This window comes from Panthera uncia, chromosome C2, assembly GCF_023721935.1.
Source record: "Panthera uncia isolate 11264 chromosome C2, Puncia_PCG_1.0, whole genome shotgun sequence".
Lineage (NCBI taxonomy): Eukaryota > Metazoa > Chordata > Mammalia > Carnivora > Felidae > Panthera > Panthera uncia.
Genome location: NC_064810.1, coordinates 102,146,701 through 102,166,948, shown reverse-complemented (window position 1 = coordinate 102,166,948; position 20,248 = coordinate 102,146,701). Strand labels below are relative to the sequence as shown.

The window sequence follows — 20,248 nt, the reverse complement described above, 5'->3', positions numbered from 1 at the left end:
TCTTTCCATAAGTTAGCATTTCTGTTTACCTTTCTAGACATAAGATAGCTTGAACTCATCTTTTTGCCACCTGTCATTCTTTCTATATTGTATAGTGATCAGAATTCAAATATGGAGAAGAGATTCCACCCTGGCTAGTGTAATCGGGATCTGTGTAGTGTATGTGTGTGTTTAAGAGAGTATTAGACTGTTTACAGAATCACTGGGTGGGATAACTAAAGAAGGAAATTCTAGGTTGAACATCTAAGAATGATATCTAGAGCCATTCTGTAGAACCATCAAAGGAACTATACTGCCTCTTTTATAATTGGAAAGTCATGTCTCAAATTGGGAAGATGGCACTGCAACTACTAACAATAGAAGCACATTGCATCCGTTCTAATTCACGCCATCAAAGTTAGTGCTATTGCCTGTCAGTATTCACAGAGCTTTTGACTGAACACCAGAATTTCTAATGCCACCAAGAAAATACAAATTTCTGTCACTGCTTGCCAGCAGAAACATGTTCATCACGTATGCCTTACAAATTATGTGAGTTTTTTCAATTGAATGGACCCTAATTATGTCTGAAGCCTAGATATGAGGGAATCTGAGAAATCAAATTTTAGTTTTCTGTGCCATAGAGAAAACTGCCAGTTCATCCTCCCTCCCCCACGTTGTTACAACATGTGAGGGAATACTTTAAGTTAGGTTAGCAAAATAAAACAACCACAGTTCTTTTTTATCACAGACAAGTTAATAGGCACATAGTCTGAGGGCAAAAATCATTATGAGACCAGTAGTCAGTCAAGGAAGTACGTAAGAAAAAGTTGCAGAGATTTTTGGAAAATGCCTGAGGGCATGAAGCCATTAAACAGGGTGTGCTTATGGTTAAGCCAGGTAATTTAACCATGTGTTATAATACCATTTGTTCTGACATGGGGTATTCTAGTTTATTTTGGGGGGAGGTATTCTAGTGGGTTTTTTGAGATTCACTTTGCCCAAATTTGTAAAATTTCTTTTGCATGCATCAGGTTAAGTCATATGACTGAATAAGGTTACATCTAACAAGTGATGTGTGTGAACCTAGAAACATGGAGTTCTTTCTTTTTATTTCAGAATATGACAGTGTGGCTGAAAGAGCTGGTAAAGTAGAAGCTGAGGTTAAAAGATTACACAATATCATCGTGGAAATCAATAACCATAAACTCAAGGCCCAACAAGACAAACTTGATAAAATAAATAAGCAATTAGATGAATGTGCTTCTGCTATTACTAAAGCCCAAGTAGCAATCAAGACTGCTGACAGGTAGAGTATGTGTACTACCTAACTTGTCATCTTGCTACCTCCACTGTGGAAAAGGGGTTTATATTTAAATGTAATGCCCTTCAAACATTTCCACTGTTATTTATTAAGCCTGTCTGACATGTTTTTACCTAACAGGACTTTAGTAAAGGGAAGCCCATAAACATTTATTTTATGACCATTTTTGTGTGTGTTTTAAGTGGTAAACAGGTATGCCGTGACATACAGAACTCCCCAGTTATTGTGTGCACATAAAAATTAGAGTTTTGTTTCTCTGGCTTAGAGGAATAGATGGTTGTTAATTTAAATAGATTTAGATCTTAGGAAAATAAGAGGTAAAAACGAGACCTCTTGGCAAAATTGTCTTGGCAACTTTCTAGTTTACTTGATTATTCCATTGTCCCAACTCAACAAAAAGTTATTAACCATTCATAGATTTTGTTTTTATTTTTTTAAATTTTTTAAAATGTTTGAGAGCGCGAGCGGAGGGAGGAGCAGAGAGAGAGGAAGACACAGAATCAAGCAGGTTCCAGGCTCTGAGCTGTCAACACAGTGCCAGATGCAGGGCTCAAACCCATGAACTGAGAGATCATGACCTGAGCCAAAGTCAGAAGTTTAAACGACTGAGCCACTCAGGCGCCCCTCATAGATCATGTTTTTAAATTAATTTTTAGAATATTTATTGGTGTTTCTAAAGAATTAGAGCTAAATTTAGGTATACAAAATGTTGAAATGTAAACAACTGTTTCTTTTATCTTAAAATTATAACAGATTGCATATTGATTATCTGGTTCATTTGTGTATTTGGTTCGGAGATAAAGCACTAATAAGCCATTTGTTTATGTTAGGAGCAGAAGTTTGCCTAAACACATTTGTCAAAGTAGAAGTAACTTTTTTAAGGGAAAAAATAGTCCTTGTTGCCCTAACTGGGAGGTAATTTTTTATTTGAGTGTATAACTTCATGGGTATAGAGATTTAAGAATCTCCAGTCTGATAAGACAAAATAATAATTCAATGGACAACTTTGCTTCATGATCTAAGTTTCATCACCTTATACTGAGAGGTTAATATACAACATCTCAGAAGTGTTATGTATAACATAAAAACCAAGGATGGTTTTAGTAAATCATTAATTTTAACATCTGTGATAGAAAAATGTCTCATTAATATCATGGCGTTTGTTGGTAAGTTGTCAGAAGCAAGATAAATCACACGTTACTACATCTTTAATACATCATTTTGCTTGTTTAGAAATCTTAAAAAAGCACAAGACTCCGTCTTTCGCACAGAGAAAGAAATAAAAGATACTGAGAAAGAAGTAGATGATTTAACAGCAGAACTAAAAAGTCTTGAGGACAAAGCAGCAGAGGTTGTGAAAAATACAAATGCTGCAGAGGTAAGATTTGAAGACAGGAGTGAATGGTATTTGAAGCAATTTAAAGGGTTGGGATATGTGACATCAGCTTACACAGTAAGCACACAATAGGTCAAAACTTTTATAGCTGTATTGTACAATAAAAATGAGTACTGTATTGTAACTTTTCTGTAAATAAACTGTAAAATGCATGGGATATAGGAAGAGATTGCAAACTTCATCTCTAATGTGAAAATACCTGTTCTTTCCATTTGGGAGGGTCCTACCTATAGTAGTTCTTCTTGGTTTCTAGGAATCCTTACCAGAGATCCAGAAAGAACATCGTAATCTACTTCAAGAACTAAAAATAATTCAAGAAAATGAACATGCACTTCAAAAAGATGCACTTAGTATTAAGTTGAAACTTGAACAAATAGATGGTCACATTGCTGAACATAATTCTAAAATAAAATATTGGCAAAAAGAGGTAAGATTGTTATCATTTAGTTAAATATAACTTTAAAATATCCTTTATGAAAAAGAGCTGTTTTTTGTTTGTTTTGTGTGTGTGTACTTTTGAGATGTTATGATTCTTAATTCCGAGAGAAAATCACTAGATTTATAGAGAACATAGTAACATATAGTAATTGTTATATACAGAAAAATCTGAATAATGGGTACATTACTCAGCATCTTCACCCCAAGGCTGATTCAGAGGTTTAACAGAAGACTTCATGAACACTTCGGAACACTAGAAATATTTTTCTTGGAGTCTTTTGAAAAATAATTGCTACAGAAATTAGCCACAATTCCTTAGAATATATTGTTTTAGTAGATAGGTAATTTGTCATGTTGATATAATTTTTTTAAACAATAAATTACAGTTCTGTGACATCCCTAATGCTCATCTACACTGAACTTTTAGATTTCAAGAATATCATTGCATCCCATAGAAGATAATCCTCTTGAAGAAATTGCAGTTCTGAGCTCACAGGATCTTGAAGCAATCAAGAATCCAGATTCTATAACAAATCAAATTGCACTTTTAGAAGCCCAGTGTCATGAAATGAAACCAAACCTTGGTGCCATTGCAGAGTATAAAAAGAAGGTATGAATAAACTGTTAATGATTTAGTCAGATTCTTTTTAGTCCTTAGCCTAAATTGTCAACTTTAATTTTATATAATTAGCAGCATTAGCTCTCATCTCAAATGAATAACTGAATAGGTATTTTTCTCATGATATTTTTTTCATAGGAAGAATTATATTTACAGCGGGTAGCAGAATTGGACAAAATTACTTGTGAAAGAGATCATTTTAGACAGGCATATGAAGATCTTCGGAAACAAAGGCTTAATGAATTCATGGCAGGTTTTTATATAATAACAAATAAATTAAAGGAAAATTACCAAATGCTTACTTTGGGAGGTGATGCTGAACTGGAGCTTGTAGACAGCTTGGATCCTTTCTCTGAAGGAATCATGTTCAGGTTTGTAATTAGTACTGAGTTTTGGATCCTCTTGTTAACATATCTCTACATATTCTCCAGACTCTATATTTTAGGGGTGGGATGTGAAGGTTAGAGCTACAGCTTGAATGTTTTATTTGATGATAAATACTAATTCATTTACATACGGGCGGTTTGTTAGCATAAATCTTGGGCAAGCGGCAAATATTTAATTTTACACAATATTTGTCTAGTTCATCTTTTAATTTTTGAGCCATTTCAACTTAACATCAAGATTTTAAAATTGCAAAGCAAAAACATATGTGCTGGAAATGGAAGAATAGCAAGAAATATTTACTGACTTGCTATTTAAATCTTAAGATTTTGGTAGATGTTCCTGTGTATTCATCCTCCAATAACATTTTTATAAAATAACCCCAAAAAGTTTAGATTTGTGAAAAGCAAATTAGAGATCCCCGAGGAAGGTGGTAGAAGCCATTTATGGAAAACCGACCATGAAGTCGTTACCTGTGCAAGTAATTTGACTAATAAGAGATTTTCTTAATTCAGTGTTCGACCACCTAAGAAAAGTTGGAAGAAGATCTTCAATCTTTCAGGAGGAGAGAAAACACTTAGTTCATTGGCTTTAGTATTTGCTCTTCACCACTACAAACCCACTCCCCTGTACTTCATGGACGAAATTGATGCAGCCCTGGATTTTAAAAATGTGTCCATTGTTGCATTTTATATATATGTAAGTAATCATTTAGAGGTTTTTGTTCTGAGAATTTTATTAGGTTCCCTAACAATACACATGGAATTCATTGACTTATTTCTTACTTTTGAGCTTTTCCCCTGTACTTTAATTCCATGTCCTATGATATCAGAGACCAGGTCCTTTATTTGAACCAAGTACTTCCTTTTTGGACAAGTAAAATATAAATTGATAATGTAAAGTAGCAAAAAAACACAACTAGAATCTCTGATCTTCTGCCTAGATATTATCTCCACTAGAAGACTTCTGGCAACCATGCTTCCAAAAATACCCAAATGCTTCTCTTATCTACTGTGTCATGAATTATCCATGCCATCATTCATGTTCATGTTAATTATCAAAGTAATGTTGAATTGCAAAAAAAACCATTTCAGGGAAGTCAAATTTAGATGTTGATTACAGGAATACTTGTTATTACTGAACACTTCTAACCTATTTTTTTTTTTTCCTCTTTAGGAACAAACAAAAAATGCCCAGTTCATAATAATTTCTCTTCGAAATAATATGTTTGAGATCTCAGACAGACTTATTGGAATTTACAAGACATACAACATAACAAAAAGTGTTGCAGTAAACCCAAAACAAATCGCATCTAAAGGACTTTGTTGAACTTGTTTATATCCAGGATTCCTCAAACTGAATTCACATAGATTCAGCCTATTGTATTATTGAGATTTTCTCTTTGTAAAGGATTATAATATGAAGTACATACTCCTAAACTGGATCATGTAACTGGTTTTTATGCTATTAGGAGACATGTTATAAGTCTAATAAAATATTCTCTGTACCTGCTTCTTAGGCTGTAAGAATCTGACAGTTTGGTAAACAGCAGCAGGCTATGGAGAAAAGTAAGATGCCTGCAGGGTGAGGTGATTTGTCCTTAGTCCCAAGTTGTTGCCAGCAGAGTTAAAATTAAAAGGAAGTTCATTGATGAGCAATAAAGTTCTGAACTAGAGCATGTTAACCAAGAGGCAGCAAGCATACCATCATGCATCTTTGACCTACACGGGAAAAGCCTACCAGCTACTTAATTGAATAAATTCTTAAGGTATTCTATTTAATTTACTAATTTAGACAATCATTGTATCTACAGCCCAAACACTGGGAATGTTTTGTTTTTTTAAACCGTTGTGAATTCTGCATGATGAGAAGTTAAATATTTTATGTGCTTTTCTAAAACTTGTGTTTAAAACTTCCAAGAGAACCAGCAAACTGAGACAGTATCTGAGATAACTCATCAGTTGAAAAGGAATGAATACCCACTATCTTTGCCTCATAAAAATATGTAGGGGTTAACAGCTTCCTTAGTATAAATGGAAATTATATGCTGTCTATCCAATTACCAGGGGTTTTTTTCCCCCGCTTTAATTTTCTACACTGCATTAGGTCAGTGTTATAGTGCTACTGAAAGTTGGCAACCACTTGGTTTTCAAGAGGAATTTTTTGGTATTGATTAAAAAGTCTTTGCCCTATTTGATTTCTAGATATTGATCCTAAGGAATTAAAACTAAAAGCTCTCTATTCAATGATTGTTTAGGTACTAAAAAGATCCAACAAAGATGGTTTGTATCATAACGGTCATTAAATATGTAAATACATTGCTCTGTCTCTCTCTGTCCCCAAAATAAATAAAAAAAAAAAAAAAACGTTGAAAAAAAAAAATTTAAAAAGGGGCGCCTGGGTGGCGCAGTCGGTTAAGCGTCCGACTTCAGCCAGGTCACGATCTCGCGGTCTGTGAGTTCGAGCCCCGCGTCAGGCTCTGGGCTGATGGCTTGGAGCCTGGAGCCTGTTTCCGATTCTGTGTCTCCCTCTCTCTCTGCCCCTCCCCCGTTCATGCTCTGTCTCTCTCTGTCCCCAAAATAAATAAAAAAAAAAAAAAACGTTGAAAAAAAAAATATGTAAATACATTAGCATGTACTTAAATAAAGTAAAATCTGAAACTCCAGTATGGTCATTTGTTTTAAATCAAGATTATATAGAAGGGAAAAGTAAAACTATAATCATGCTTTTTCAGTGGGTGAGAGTAGTGGTAAATGGAATTTAACTCTTACTACATGTAGAGTTAATTCCCATAACCTATATGAATTCCAAAGATACCACTCCTGAGTTTGAGCACCTTATTGTGACACTCAGTGCAAGTAAAGTAGCAAAATAAGTTTATTAAAATATTTTGTTATACATAAAACTTAGAAATATATCAAGATTATATACTTTAAATTTTATAATTTCATACTCCTGGTAAAAATTACAAAACAGGCAGCATGTGTAAGAATCAGTTATTTGTATTCGGGACTATGTTCATGCATACTACATAAAATTTGTAAATAGTTTTGTCTACTAAGAACTGGCAAGTTACAAAATGTTTGTTTGTCAAACCTAAAATGTTCATAGGTATATGCTTCAATTTTTAGTTATAAATGATTCTTAGATATAAATTAGAAGCCTTAATTAAAAAAAAAAACTGGCTTAAAGTTTTGATACCATGACAGCAGGACTTTCAAAATAATTATCAAAATAATACATGGGTTCTCCCATATGCTGGCTGTATGGCCTTGGACAAATTACTTTGGGGTCTGTTTCCTTATCTATAAAAAGTAGAATACCTACTTCAGTAAGTGCTTGACCCATAATAGCTAACAAATATCAGTGCTTACTAATTAATACATGTACTCAAAAAATACATGGCATTTGTGTTGTGACTAAAATTTAATGTAACTTCAGCGTAAAGTTACTATGTTGTATATTTCAATACTTCAATCTCTCTCCCCTCCACTTCCATTAATACCCTGCAAATGTTCTTTGCCCACATGACTATTGTGCTAGATAATTCTAATCATAAATTTAATACAGCCAGCCATTTTTGTGTTAAGACTTCTCAGTAGGGGCACCTGAATGGTTCAGTTGAGCATCCGACTTCAGCTCCGGTTGTGATTTCACAGCTAGGGAATTCGAGCCATACGTCAAGCCCTATGCTGATAGCTGAGAGCCTGGAGCCTGCTCATGTTCTCTCTCAAAACTTAAAAAAAAATAAACAGGAGTAATTTAGAACTATAGTCATATTAATTCATGACATTTTATATGTAACCTAGGACCAGGAGCATTCCCTAATATGACCTGAAAGTCTGAGCTAGGTAGGACTCCTAGGGAATGGATCCAAGAGCAACAGCTGATTTAGGATTTCTGGAAAGCAAATAACCTTATATTTACAGTTCCATGGACAAAAGAGCCAAAAGTCCTACCACAAGCACGATTCCAGTCCCTGTTAATAAGGGAACTAATTAAAGGAATTTGACTTAATAACTACACAGACTCCCATTTAAGCAAAATTCAAGAAAAGATTAAATTATTGGTACTTTGATATTCACATAAGCAAATCGCAGAAAACTTAAGACCATTTTTAAAACGAATATAGTTAACATGATGCCACCTAACTCTAATGAGGATGGAATATATCAACAATATACTATTCTAATAACATGTTTTTAGAGCTTTTATCCAAAAATTGGTAAGACTAACTAAAGCACTAACCAAAAGTCAAATTTACACAAACCATAAAGACCATTATTTGCAAGGTCACTGTTCCCTAACACATTTCCAAAATCAGCAGTTTGTTAGGAATGAATGTTGATAGATTTAATGCAATGTTTATCTAAAATACATTAATGTATCATGTATGTTTGATCAGAAATAACCTTAATGTAAGCAATCCCTTACCACTTTTAGACTGCTGCTTGAATTTAAACCTCTACTCACCCTCCTGGTTTTGCCCAAAGGCTCCGGGGCCACATCAAAATAAAGGTATATATGCACTTGAGGGATTTTGCCATCTTTTAACCTAAAAGCTATGTATACATAAAGAACTGCAACACTAACCAACCACTGCAGCATGTGATGTAAAAGAAATAATAATGATAAAAGACAGGACTGGTACAGAAATATTTCAATGTCACAGCGATAAAGTCAGCGTCAAGCAAAATAAAATAGGATAATGTATTAAGTAGTTACTAGATATTCTAGTTTAGACACATTCTGTGTCTAAACATATTTCCATCTAAGACACATGGATGGTTTAACATTTCTATGTATTTGTATTTGCAACTCTGATAATTTAGTTTGCTATTTATCCATGCTACCCTATTTCTCCCTTTAGCAATTGTTGGTCTCTGCTGTACAGAATAAGCCTATTTAAGCAATTCAGATTTGAATTTTCAATGAGAAAATATTTTCCACATGCATTCCTTCAGTAAATATAAAGTGTGACATAGCATATTCTTTAAATCATGCAAATTGTTAGATAAACTTTGGTAAACAGATAGAGAGACTTCAGAAAAACATATTGAAGTGATTTCATTTAAAAAGGTGATTATGTGTTGGTTAAAAAAAAGGATCAACATCAGTATTACTGAAATTAATGTAACTATAACGATGTTTAAAATCTTAAAAAATTCGACTTCTTTTTCATCCTTATCAGGCCAGGAACATGGCATCCTCTTTGAAGAAATTTTCATTTCAGGAATGAGAAGTTTCTTAATTTGTCCAATTTCTGTTCTGCTCCAATCTTCTTTCAATATTTGGCTTACTCGAGGATAAATTTCAACAGGGTAAACCTCAGGAAGTGGTCTTTGTTTCAAAATCTGTACATGTTGGCGGATATCATCAACTTTTTCAAGAAATTTCAGTGGAGACTCTTCCTGTAAAGATGTTGTCAGTGTCATTAATTCAAGCTGCTGCTCTCTTATTTCTTTCATTCTTTCAATTTGTGGAGTGTATTCTTGATTAATCAGATTGCTAACATTACCAAGAGCAGCTAGGAAGGTTTTTTTTTTCTGTTCTAATGTATCACTAAGTTCCTTAAAATACTGGAGAACAACTTCCTTATCACTTTGGACCATCTTCTCTGAATGAGATTTCTGTTCTTCCAGCTTTTCAATAAGACGAGTAAGATCTGTCCAGTGTGTGTCAGTTAACTGTTCAAGCAGTTTTTGAGGTGTATCCTTTTCTTTCAGATAGGCACTCTGAAGATCATCTATGGGATGACCATGATGTTGACCTATGGTAAGGCAATGACCACAAACTAATTTTTTATCTAGGAGACAGTAAACATTTAATGGTTGTCTGTAATGTTCAGGACAGGTAACGATATCTGGATGGTCTTCTTGCTGGTACTTTTCAATTATAGCCCTTAATGCAAAATTAACAGGTAAAGATTCAATACCACTTGGAGCAATTTCAATAATACTTCTGCAATTGGGGCACTTGAGTGGAATTCGTAAAGGTCTCCATATATAAAAGTTCCCAGATGCTTGAAGAACATTTTCCAAGCAATTTCTACAAAACGTATGAGAGCATGGTAGTACACGAGGATCTTCAAAAATACTGTAACAAATGGGACATGTTAACTCGTCCTCAAAATTGTGCATTTCCTGTCAAGAGAAAAAAATACTTTAAGCCTACTTACAACAAAGATACCTGTATATACTATGTAAAGTTTCAGGTGTTAACCTCAAAACTATTAATATATTGTGCTTGTCATTTAAAAGACAATAAGATGTTTAAGATTTTTTAAATGCAGCCTTCTGAGTAATACAACTCCTAATATGTAACAGACTGATCATTTTTAAAAATTTACTCACTTGGGACAAAAAAACATGCTAAACAATTCTAATTTATAATTCTTCAATTAAAGTTATTTAAGTTTGCTGCTATGCAAAAGTAAAATGCAGTCTTCTACTGAAGTCTACTTAATGATAATCTGTGCAACTTTTTACATTCTAAGTGCTAAAATCAAAACTGCACAAATAACTGGAAGTCCTAGCCACAGCAGACAGGAATAAAAAGCATCCATATTGGTAAAAAAAGTTAAAATGACACACTACTTTATATAGAAAACCCTAAAGACTCCCCCAAACTGTTAGAATAAATGAAGATTCAGTAAAGTTGCAGGATACAAATTAATGTTGTATTTCTATACGTTTATTAACAAAGTAGTAGAAAGAAATTAACACCCACATTTACCAGAATAAAATACCTAGGAATAAGCCAAGGAGGTAAAAGACCTGTACTCTGAAAACTATTCAACACCAATTGAAGAAACTGAAGATGACATAAATTGAAAAACATGCCATACTCCTGGATGGGAAGAATATTGTTAAAATGTCTATACTACCTAAATCAATCTATAGCTTCAATGTAATCTCTATCAAAATACCAACAGTACTTTTCACAACTAGAACAAGCCTAAAACTTGTATGGAACCACAAAGGTCCCTGAGTGCCAAAATAATCTGCAATCCCAGATTTCAAACAACTACAAAGCTGTAGTAATCAGTATGATACTAGTATAAAACCAGACACAAAGGACAACTGACATGGGCAATCTATGGACAAAGGAGACAAGTACATACGATAAGGAAAAGATCATCTCTTTACTTATATTAGGAAAACTGAACAGCTATGTGCAAAAGAATGAAACCACCACTTTCTTTACACCATATACAAAAATAAAGTGGATTAAAGACCTAAACATAAAACCTGAAAACTCCCTTAAAGAAAACAGAAAATAGTCTCTGGGACATCAGCCTTGGCAACGTTTTACTCGATAGGTCTCAAGAGAAACCAAAACAAATAAATTACAACTACACCAAAATAAAAAGTCTGCCCAGCAAATGAAAAGGCAATGGAAGAAGACATTTGCAAATGATACCTGATAAGAGGTTAATATCCAAAATATATCAGGAACTTCTTTAACCCAACACCAAAAAACAATCCAATTAAAAAATGGGCAGAGGATCTGAATTAACAGTTTTCCAAAGACATCCAGATGGCCAACAGACACGACACAATGTTCAACATCACTGCTCATCAGGGAAACGCACCTCAAAAACCACGAGACCTTAAGTTTGTCAGAATGGCTAGTATCAGACAAGAAATAAGTGTTGAGGATGTGGAAAAAGAAATCCTGCATTGTTGGTGGAGTGTAAACTGGTGCAATCACTGGACCCCAGAATGGAGGTTCCTCAAAACACTAAGAACTGAAATCCAATACAACCCAGTAATTCCACTACTAGGTATTTATCCAAAGAAAATAAAAACACTAATTCAAAAAGATATATATACTTCATGTTCACTGCAGCATTATTTGCAATAGACAAGATATGGAAGTAACACAAGTGCCTATCAATAAGTGAATGGATAAGATCTGGTGGGTATGTACATATGTACATATAGATACATGTATTTATATATGTATGTGTATAATACATATAGATACACAATGGAATAACAATCAGCCATAAAAAAATCAGATCTGGCCATCTGCAACAAACCACATGGATGGACCTAGAAGGTATTATGCTAAGTGAAATAAGACTAAATACCATGTGATTTCACTTACATGTGGAAATCCAAAAAAACAAATAAGCAAACAAAAACACCAAAACAGACTCACAAATACAGAGAACTGGTGGTTGCAGGGCAGGCGTGGGTGGGATGGTGAAATGGGTGAAGGGGCTTAGAAGGTTAGGAGCCTTACAGTTGTAGGATAAGTCACAAAGATGAAAGATACAGCATCGGGAATACACTCACTGCATGGTAGCTGCACTTGTGTGAGCATAGCATAATATATAGAGTTGTTGAAACACTGTATTGTATACCTGAAACTAATGTAATATGCATCAATTATACTTAAAGGTTAGGATTTTTTTTAATGATGCAAATACAAGCAAGATTAAACATTTCACCTAAATAACAAATTGGTATTAGCAAAATTATAGTCTTTAATTCAAGAGAATTCATATTCCCAGTTGGCTCAACAACAGTTTCTAAAAAAAAAAAGTATTAATAATTTCTCTAATTACTGCTACTATAAATTTCCTAGCTTCTTGAATTGAAATACTAGTATGCTTAAAGCCCAGAATCAGCATAGTGTAATATTCCAAAGTAGTAATTTGAATATTTGGAAGGGGAAAAAAAATTTTTTTAATGTTTATTTATTTTGGAGAGAGACAGTGCATGTGGGGGATGGGCAGAGAGAGAAGGAGACAGAATCTGAAGCAGGCTCCAGGTTCTGAGCTGTCAGCACAAAGCCCGATTCAGGGCTTGAACCCTTAGTCCTTCCAATAAAAATCAGTTTTCAAGATGAAGTGTTGATTGGGGTTAACTATGAATTACTGACCAGTAGAGTGTTAGTGGTAAAGAACATCCTCAGTCCTCTTTCCTTAGTGAAAGAAACCCAGCAGTGGTAACCTCTTGGCAAGATATTTTTGACATTTCCAACAACAGAAGCCTGAAATTTTGCACCCTACCTCCTCTTAAAGTCTTAGTTTGTACCTGTTTTCAAATGCAAGTCACAATCTTCAGGACCTACTTAGCCCTGATAGAGAAAGATCAAGTTACACCACCATTTAGAGAACCTTAAAGAGCAAAACAAAAAAATCCAAGTCCCATTCATGTAAAATATAAAGGTTACACCAAATCATCCTCTACAAAACTAACTTTTAAAAGTTTAAGAAGACATCTACAAATAATTCTGTACTTTTAATTATTAAAAACCTCTTTAGATTTTTTGGCTCTATGCTCTTTCATCATTTTGGAAATCAAACTCTTATTCAAGTCTCATTGGGCCCAGCCTCCTCCCCAAATTAGATCCCGTATTAATCTCACTGAATGCTGTACTGCCAATTTATAGCACTTAACTGGAGTTTATTTAAGAGAATTTTGTAACATTTGCCTATATATTAAGATGTAAGCCTGCAATAAGGGCAGGAATTATGTCTAAACACAGAACCTGACACATAGTAGGTATTCACTCAATATTGGTTGAATAAATACTCCCTCTTAAGACAGCAATGTTAATGAAATGTCAGATCTTAGTTTTGTTTTTTAAATAGCAAAATCTCTATTTTGTTTAGGAAGAGCTATAATAGGAGAGTCTACAAGTCTATCAAAAAATACTCCATTCAGATTGACAATATTCAGAACCCTAATGGGCCAAGATGTGTCACATAGATAGTAAGCTTAAACTGTGAAGCATTCCAGGAAACTAAAGTAACTGGGCAACAGTACAGAAGATGACATTCACTGCAGGTAAATGCAAATGAATGCATGTTGGGAAGCCTTCGTGACAGCTCTAATCACACAAAAACCATCCATGAAAAACAAACCTGTTCTCAGAGGACTTTAGTGATGTCAGAATTCATAATGAAGGAATAAACAAAACAGCACTTTGCAGGGAAAAAAATAACATTTGAGCAGTAGACACATATTCAATTTAGATTTAATATTATTTAATGTTTTAAGTACCAAAATTAGGCCTAAAACAGAATCTAACCCTTCCCTCCAAAGTCCCCTATTTGTCAAAAGCTAGAAAACATTTTCCCTGAGAACCCATCTGGGGACCCCAAAAGCTCAACTTTGTTTAGAATGAAGATATTCACAACATTATTGAAAGAAAATGTCAGCTCTTGAGTTCACATAGAAAGCAAATATGGTCTCAAAAGTTAACTTTAATATAATTAGAAATTTGTGGATAACATGAAGATACATAAATCAAATTCCACTCTTGGAATTTGGAAGACTACCCTCTTGCTGAGTTATTAAAAACGGGTTTTAGGCAATAAATTTATGACAAGTCAGAACTGGTTAACAGAAGCAAGCCTTGCTGAAAATAACTCTGTAAAATAACTGGTTATTGCCTGAGAAACAGAAGATATGGGTGGTTATCATGCTTAGAAGCTAATTCTTCCAAAAACTAGTACAGCATTTCATGCACTAGAAGTTTTCCATATCCAGCCCAGACTTTTGGGGAGGGTGGAGAGGAGAAAAAAACTTCACCTATGTATATTTTCTAGGATGAGTATCTTAGATTTAGCTATGCTGTATGTATGATATAACACTGGAAACTAGAAGGCAGTGAAGGAATGGCCTCAAAGTTCTCAGGAAAAAATGGCTTCCAACCTAAAATTCTATACCCAGAAGAATAAATTTTGAGGGTAGACTGAAGACAGTTGACATGAGAGGCCTAAAAATGAACACTCATCCACCCTTTCTAAAGAAGCTACCTCAGGGAAATTAGAAAAGCAAGAATTCTCACTCCGTTAATGGTGAAATTAAATCCAGGACAACTGTGCAGCAAGTGTAGGGAACAAGTCATCTGGAAGAAGATGACAGATCCAAAAGGAAGGTCTTTGAGAAATGGAACTGACAGACTTCTCATCTGAATATAAAGGTAATGACAAAACTAAATTTTGGGAAAAGTGACTGAATTACATGGGGCACCTATGTGGCTAAGTCAGCTGAGCACCTGACTCTTGGTTGGCTTCGGTCATGATCTCATGGTTTGTAGAATCAAGACCCCACGTTACTTGAGCCTGCTTCGGATTCTCTCTCTCTGCCTCCCGCCCCACCATCTCTCTCAAAATAAACAAAGAAAAAAAAAAGTTTGCCATTTGTTCTGAAGATAGATAATATAACAAGACTCCAAAACCTAACAAACACAAACTAAAAATCAACTAATTTCAAAAATGGATACTGTCCTAAAATCCCGAACACAGTATTAGCAAAAACAAATCCAGAGTACATTAAAAGAATACAGAACAATGACCAAAATGAGGTTCTTCCCAGAAATGTAAAATTAATGTAATAAAAAGGAAATTATTAAGTCAAAGGAGAAAAACTGTATGATCATAAAGGATGTGGAAAATACACATAATAGACGATAGTAAACAATTCACAAAGATAGAAAGTGAAATAGTGCTAGAGGGAGACAAGATGGAGAGTTATTGTTTAGTTCCAGTTTGGGAAGATGGAAGAAGTTTGATGCCAATGGATCGTGACAAGTTGAACAAAAATGTGAATGTACTGAATGCCACTAAACTGTATACTTAAAAATGGTTATAATGGTAAATTTTATGCATATTTTCAACACAATAAAAACTTTCAAGTTTTTGCCTATTATCTAGTCTTTCCTCTGCAAAATTAATTGTAGAATCTATTTATATTATTTTACACTTTTAGAAAGCAAAGAAGTAAAATAAAAGTAACCCATGTAAAATGTTTTCCTCCAGTGAGTACTAAAACCCCCCAAACACTAATAACTTATTTCCAGATTTCCTGCTTCCCTAAAGTCACCAAGAAATAAATATAATAAATCTTTTTCAGAAAAAAATTTGAGGCTAAATCATCTACTTAAAAGTCATTTCACAAATTTCTTGTGTTTCAGTGTCAAAGATAAACACACTTCTGAATTTCTAAACTTTTTATGCAGTCTTTCTCCAGAAAGCTGATTTCCTATGGAGCCTCCACAATGTCCAACTAGCATATTATGGATGGTCAGTACACATAATAGATTATGGAGAAATTAAGCAATACAAAAAAAAAAAAAATATTTTCCATTCTATTAACAGTTTAGTGTGTAAACTACTTTTTAAGTTTTAATTCACTAATAATGCCTTTCATCTCTACACATGAACAGTAATAAAACATCCATTACATTTTACAACCTCTGAAGAGAAATTATGTTTACCACATTATAGAGTTAAGTGACTTGCTCTAGAACTTACAGTGTGAGTCAGCTATAAGTCTGGAAAAATTTTGATTGGGTCTCACATATTTTGGCCCTGATACTACGCATATGTAATGCAATTTAAGATTACTTTAGAGGTGCCTAGGTGGCTCAGTTGGTTCAGCATCCGACTCTTGATTTCAGCTCATGTCATGATCCCAGGGTTGTGAGATCAAGCCCCACATTGGGCTCGGTGCTAAACGTGCAGCCTGCTTAAGATTCTCTCTCTGCCCCTCTCCCCAGTTTGCATTCTCTCTCCAAACTAAAAAATAAATAAATGCTTTAAAAAAAAAAAAAAAAAAAAGATTACTTTAGAAATACTACAATTGTGCCATCTATATACATAGGGCAAGATTTTAAAAATACTTTTATACACATAAACATACAAAAATAATGAAGGATTCCCATAACACTTTCAAATTAAAAAAAAAAAAAAAAACATCCTATGGTCAGACAGGACTTTAACTCTGCCCATTTGCACTGTTCTTGTATTTTCACATTAACCTATTTCCCCAACCTAAAAAAAAATTATATCTATATCATATATATATATATATATATGCGCAATTTAACCAGGAACTGAAATGAGAAATTAAGGTTTTCATTGCTTATTCCATAATACTTTTCACAGTGAAAATCTATTTGGTGGAAAACATCCAGCAATATGTCTGCTGAAAGGCAACGTTTAATATTACCTAAAATCAAAATTTCACCTTGCCAGACTAGGTAAATTATGGTACCTTACTTCAAAGGATAGCTATATAATCATCAAAAAAATGCAAACCAGTATGTAAATGGATAGTAAAATGGTGTCCAGGTAACAATAAATGCAACCTGCAGATCTGTATGTATAAGATGATACCATTTGTGTTTAGATGTACACAAATCCTTGTAAAATTTCTGAAAGAGTATACAAAAGTGACTAACTTCAAATTATAAGTCAAATGAAGGAGTTGTTTACTTTTCATTTTATGCTCCTCCTAGACGGCTTGAATTTTATACAACAACACGTCTTTTTTAAAAAAATTAAAGAATCTCAACTTACACTTGAAATCATACACTTAGTAAAAATTTACTGAAAATTTATTTTGTATTCACTTACTGGTTCAGAGCTTACCTACTTTGTTGATCTTCTGGCTTAGGACTGAATATACTTTATCTTCTCCAACTTTTTCAGATTCTTTTATTCGTATTCTAAAATTAAAATAATTTTATCTGAATGTTTTCAATTTAATTCTCAAAAAATGTATTAAATATGACATCATAGGAATGGTTATTTCACTCTGATGTTTATCTCCTCTATGCCTCATTGTGTTTTTACAAAAATAGTGACAAATATCAACAGTTGGTGGAGAGGTATCACCTGTACCTTGAAAAGCCCAACAATTCTGTGACCAAATAAATTGTCACAAAGGACCTCTTTTTGTAACGTCAAGTATCTTACGAGCTCTTGAAAATGTTAGCCAACAATGGTGATGACGGAGCAAACATTCACGCTCATTTTAGACTGCTTAAAGTTAACTTGAAGACAAGAAACATCCATGGGACTGAAAGAGCTTGCCAGCTTAAAATAATAAACTCTGATTTAGGGTATCCCATCATTATTACGTCCGTACATCTCTCAGTTCTGCCATTTAAATGTTGTGGGACCCTGGGTCAGTTTTTCCCAATGCCTCTCAGAACTGAGGTTTCACACTTGTAAAATGGGCATAATTACACCCACTCTGTTAAGTCTCAGGAGAACCTCTCACAACGAAGGGCCTCAAAATAACAGCCTTCTCTTTCTCGAAGGTTAACGACAAATCCTCCCGAGCCTCCCTCCTAATGCACTTCCACGGCCCCGGCGCCCTTCGCCCCCCAACCACGCAAGGCAGACCAGTTCTGTGGAGTGCCGCTCCTCACCCTCCACCACAAAGGGCTGCTCCCTCACAGAGAAATGCAGTCCACAGCGGAGGGAGGAACACGAGATTCCCCAAACTCCCCACCTGGGACAAGAGAGAATAAATGCAGTACTCATGCCCACCATCTCCATCAGCAAGCCCCTGGACTCTCCTCCAAATACACCCAGTATACCAGCCTGTGCTACAGGGAAAGAACAGAGACCCAAAGTCGCATTCTCGGACCCAAAGGCACGCTCCTTAGACTCACCCCGGGGAGGAAGAGACAGAGCTACTCCACAGGCAGAAACAGCTCTACGGCCTCCAGGCTAGGCGTCCCCGAGATGCTCTGCGTCCCCGCCCTCCTCCGCCCTGAGGGATTTCAGGTGCCCAGATGGGGCGGGGCCTCGCGGAGCCTCAGGGCGCAGGCGCAGTCTCCTGGCAACATTCAACTGCGTAGCATCCGCCAATGGGAAAGAGCGCGGGGCCCCTGTTCAAAAGTAAACTGCTCGCAGCGCCTGCGGAGGCAGAGACGTAATTGCGAGGGCCTGGCTCCAAACTCTGGGCCAGCTTCCTGCACCTGCGCAGTAGGCGCGGGCCCGGCTCGCAGAAGCTCTGGAGGCACGCGGTAGGAGGCGCTTTAGTGCGTGCGGGCGCTTCTAGCGGCCAAAGTCGTGGGCTGGGCTCCCTCTTGGGGCGGTGAGATGTCCGCGGCTCCGGGAGAGGTGGGGCCTGGCGGTGGCTGACAGTTTCTACAAGAACGTTTCATAGGACTGTGTTTTACTTGGAGCCAATCCGGCACGTCCAGATTCTGGACTTGGACGCGCAGCGTCTCCCTTTGTTACCTCACAAGTTCCCGGTAGCGGGACGTCACCGACCCTGAGGGCACACGCACACCGGTGCGCAAGTTCCATCCCCCCGCCCTCCAGTCGGACCTGGACCCTAACTGAGTACCTGGCTGAGCCTAGGGGAGGGGTCTTCTGATTACCTACAGTTTTCTTAAAGAGAACTTACTCTGTGACAGCTAGTGGGACTACAGGACTCATCAAAGACCGTCTCCCTAGTCTCCCCCACCTCCTTTTCCAACTTCATGAAATTAATCGACTAAAGATGACTGTTGCTCAGAATTCCTGATTTCTGACTCAATCTCTTCACCCTATTTCACCTTCTTAAGCCCCTAGACTCAGAAAACATACAGTTCAGTAGTCCTCTTCCCTTTATTCTTGAGAAACTTTATCCAGCTGTAGCTCAAGACTCATCACAGCTTCCATCTCTTTAACTGTACTGAGAAGTCATGTACCGCTCTGCCAAATAAAACAGCCTTGGTATACTGTATATTGCCAATACATTCAGGTATTAGGCTCTCATACATTAAATTATAGAAAAATATTAAACATAACATAAAACAAGATAATAGCGTGAGTCCCAAATTTCAGATGTCTTCACCAATCCAGTTACTGAAAGTTTTGCTTATGACATATGGATTCTGCCAGTATCCCAAGATTCCCACCGTTACATGATGGTATATATTCATTTCAGCTTTATTATGCATATACATTTTCTATCTAAACACTGGTGTCATTGATAGATTTTTAGTTTTCTGTCAAAATAATATGGATATCGTTCCTTAGCAATAAATGCACTATACTTCTATAAAAATTATTCTCTTTAAAAGAACTGAACCAGTAATATTAACTATGGATTTGGGGTGATTATGATGAGTCAATGTAGATTCATCATTTGTAACAAATGTACTATTGTGGGATCTTGGAATGCAAAGTCCAAGAAAGAATTCTTGAAACATTGTGTGGTACAATTTCGTAAGTTTATTTAAGTAGCTGGGGGTCAGGACCCATGGGCAGAAAAATCTGCACTTTTGCTCTTTGAAGTTGGTGGTTATATGCTTAGTGCTCAAGGGGGAGGGGATGTACATAGAGTGTTAAATCATAAAT

The 20,248-nt window shown here is 35.6% G+C and overlaps 2 protein-coding genes across 4 annotated transcripts in view; one reads left to right on the top strand and one right to left on the bottom strand.

Annotated features, from left to right (window-relative positions):
* The window catches only part of SMC4 (structural maintenance of chromosomes 4), a 46,243-nt gene extending 39,783 nt beyond the window's left edge, over positions 1 to 6,460 (top strand). Inside the window, exons 18-24 of the mRNA XM_049628622.1 lie at positions 1,099 to 1,288; positions 2,537 to 2,681; positions 2,953 to 3,126; positions 3,565 to 3,747; positions 3,895 to 4,127; positions 4,656 to 4,839; positions 5,317 to 6,460. Coding sequence (XP_049484579.1) covers positions 1,099 to 1,288; positions 2,537 to 2,681; positions 2,953 to 3,126; positions 3,565 to 3,747; positions 3,895 to 4,127; positions 4,656 to 4,839; positions 5,317 to 5,469 — 1,262 coding nt within the window. The 3' untranslated portion in view covers positions 5,470 to 6,460. The remainder of the gene's footprint in view (positions 1 to 1,098; positions 1,289 to 2,536; positions 2,682 to 2,952; positions 3,127 to 3,564; positions 3,748 to 3,894; positions 4,128 to 4,655; positions 4,840 to 5,316) is intronic.
* A 539-nt stretch (positions 6,461 to 6,999) lies between these two features.
* TRIM59 (tripartite motif containing 59) lies at positions 7,000 to 19,752 on the bottom strand. Of its 3 annotated transcripts, XM_049628626.1 has the most exons (4): positions 19,493 to 19,752; positions 18,568 to 19,048; positions 17,537 to 17,613; positions 7,000 to 10,283 (listed from the first exon to the last, which is right to left on the bottom strand). In XM_049628626.1, exon 4 carries the CDS (start codon positions 10,278 to 10,280, stop codon positions 9,069 to 9,071), a length of 1,212 nt encoding a protein of 403 aa, XP_049484583.1. In that variant the 5' UTR covers positions 10,281 to 10,283; positions 17,537 to 17,613; positions 18,568 to 19,048; positions 19,493 to 19,752; the 3' UTR covers positions 7,000 to 9,068. The 3 variants fall into 3 exon arrangements, with proteins under 3 accessions (XP_049484583.1, XP_049484584.1, XP_049484585.1); XM_049628627.1 differs by lacking the exon at positions 18,568 to 19,048; XM_049628628.1 differs by lacking the exon at positions 19,493 to 19,752 and having other exon boundaries at positions 17,541 to 17,613; positions 18,568 to 19,459.
* Between the last annotated feature and the right edge of the window lie 496 nt (positions 19,753 to 20,248).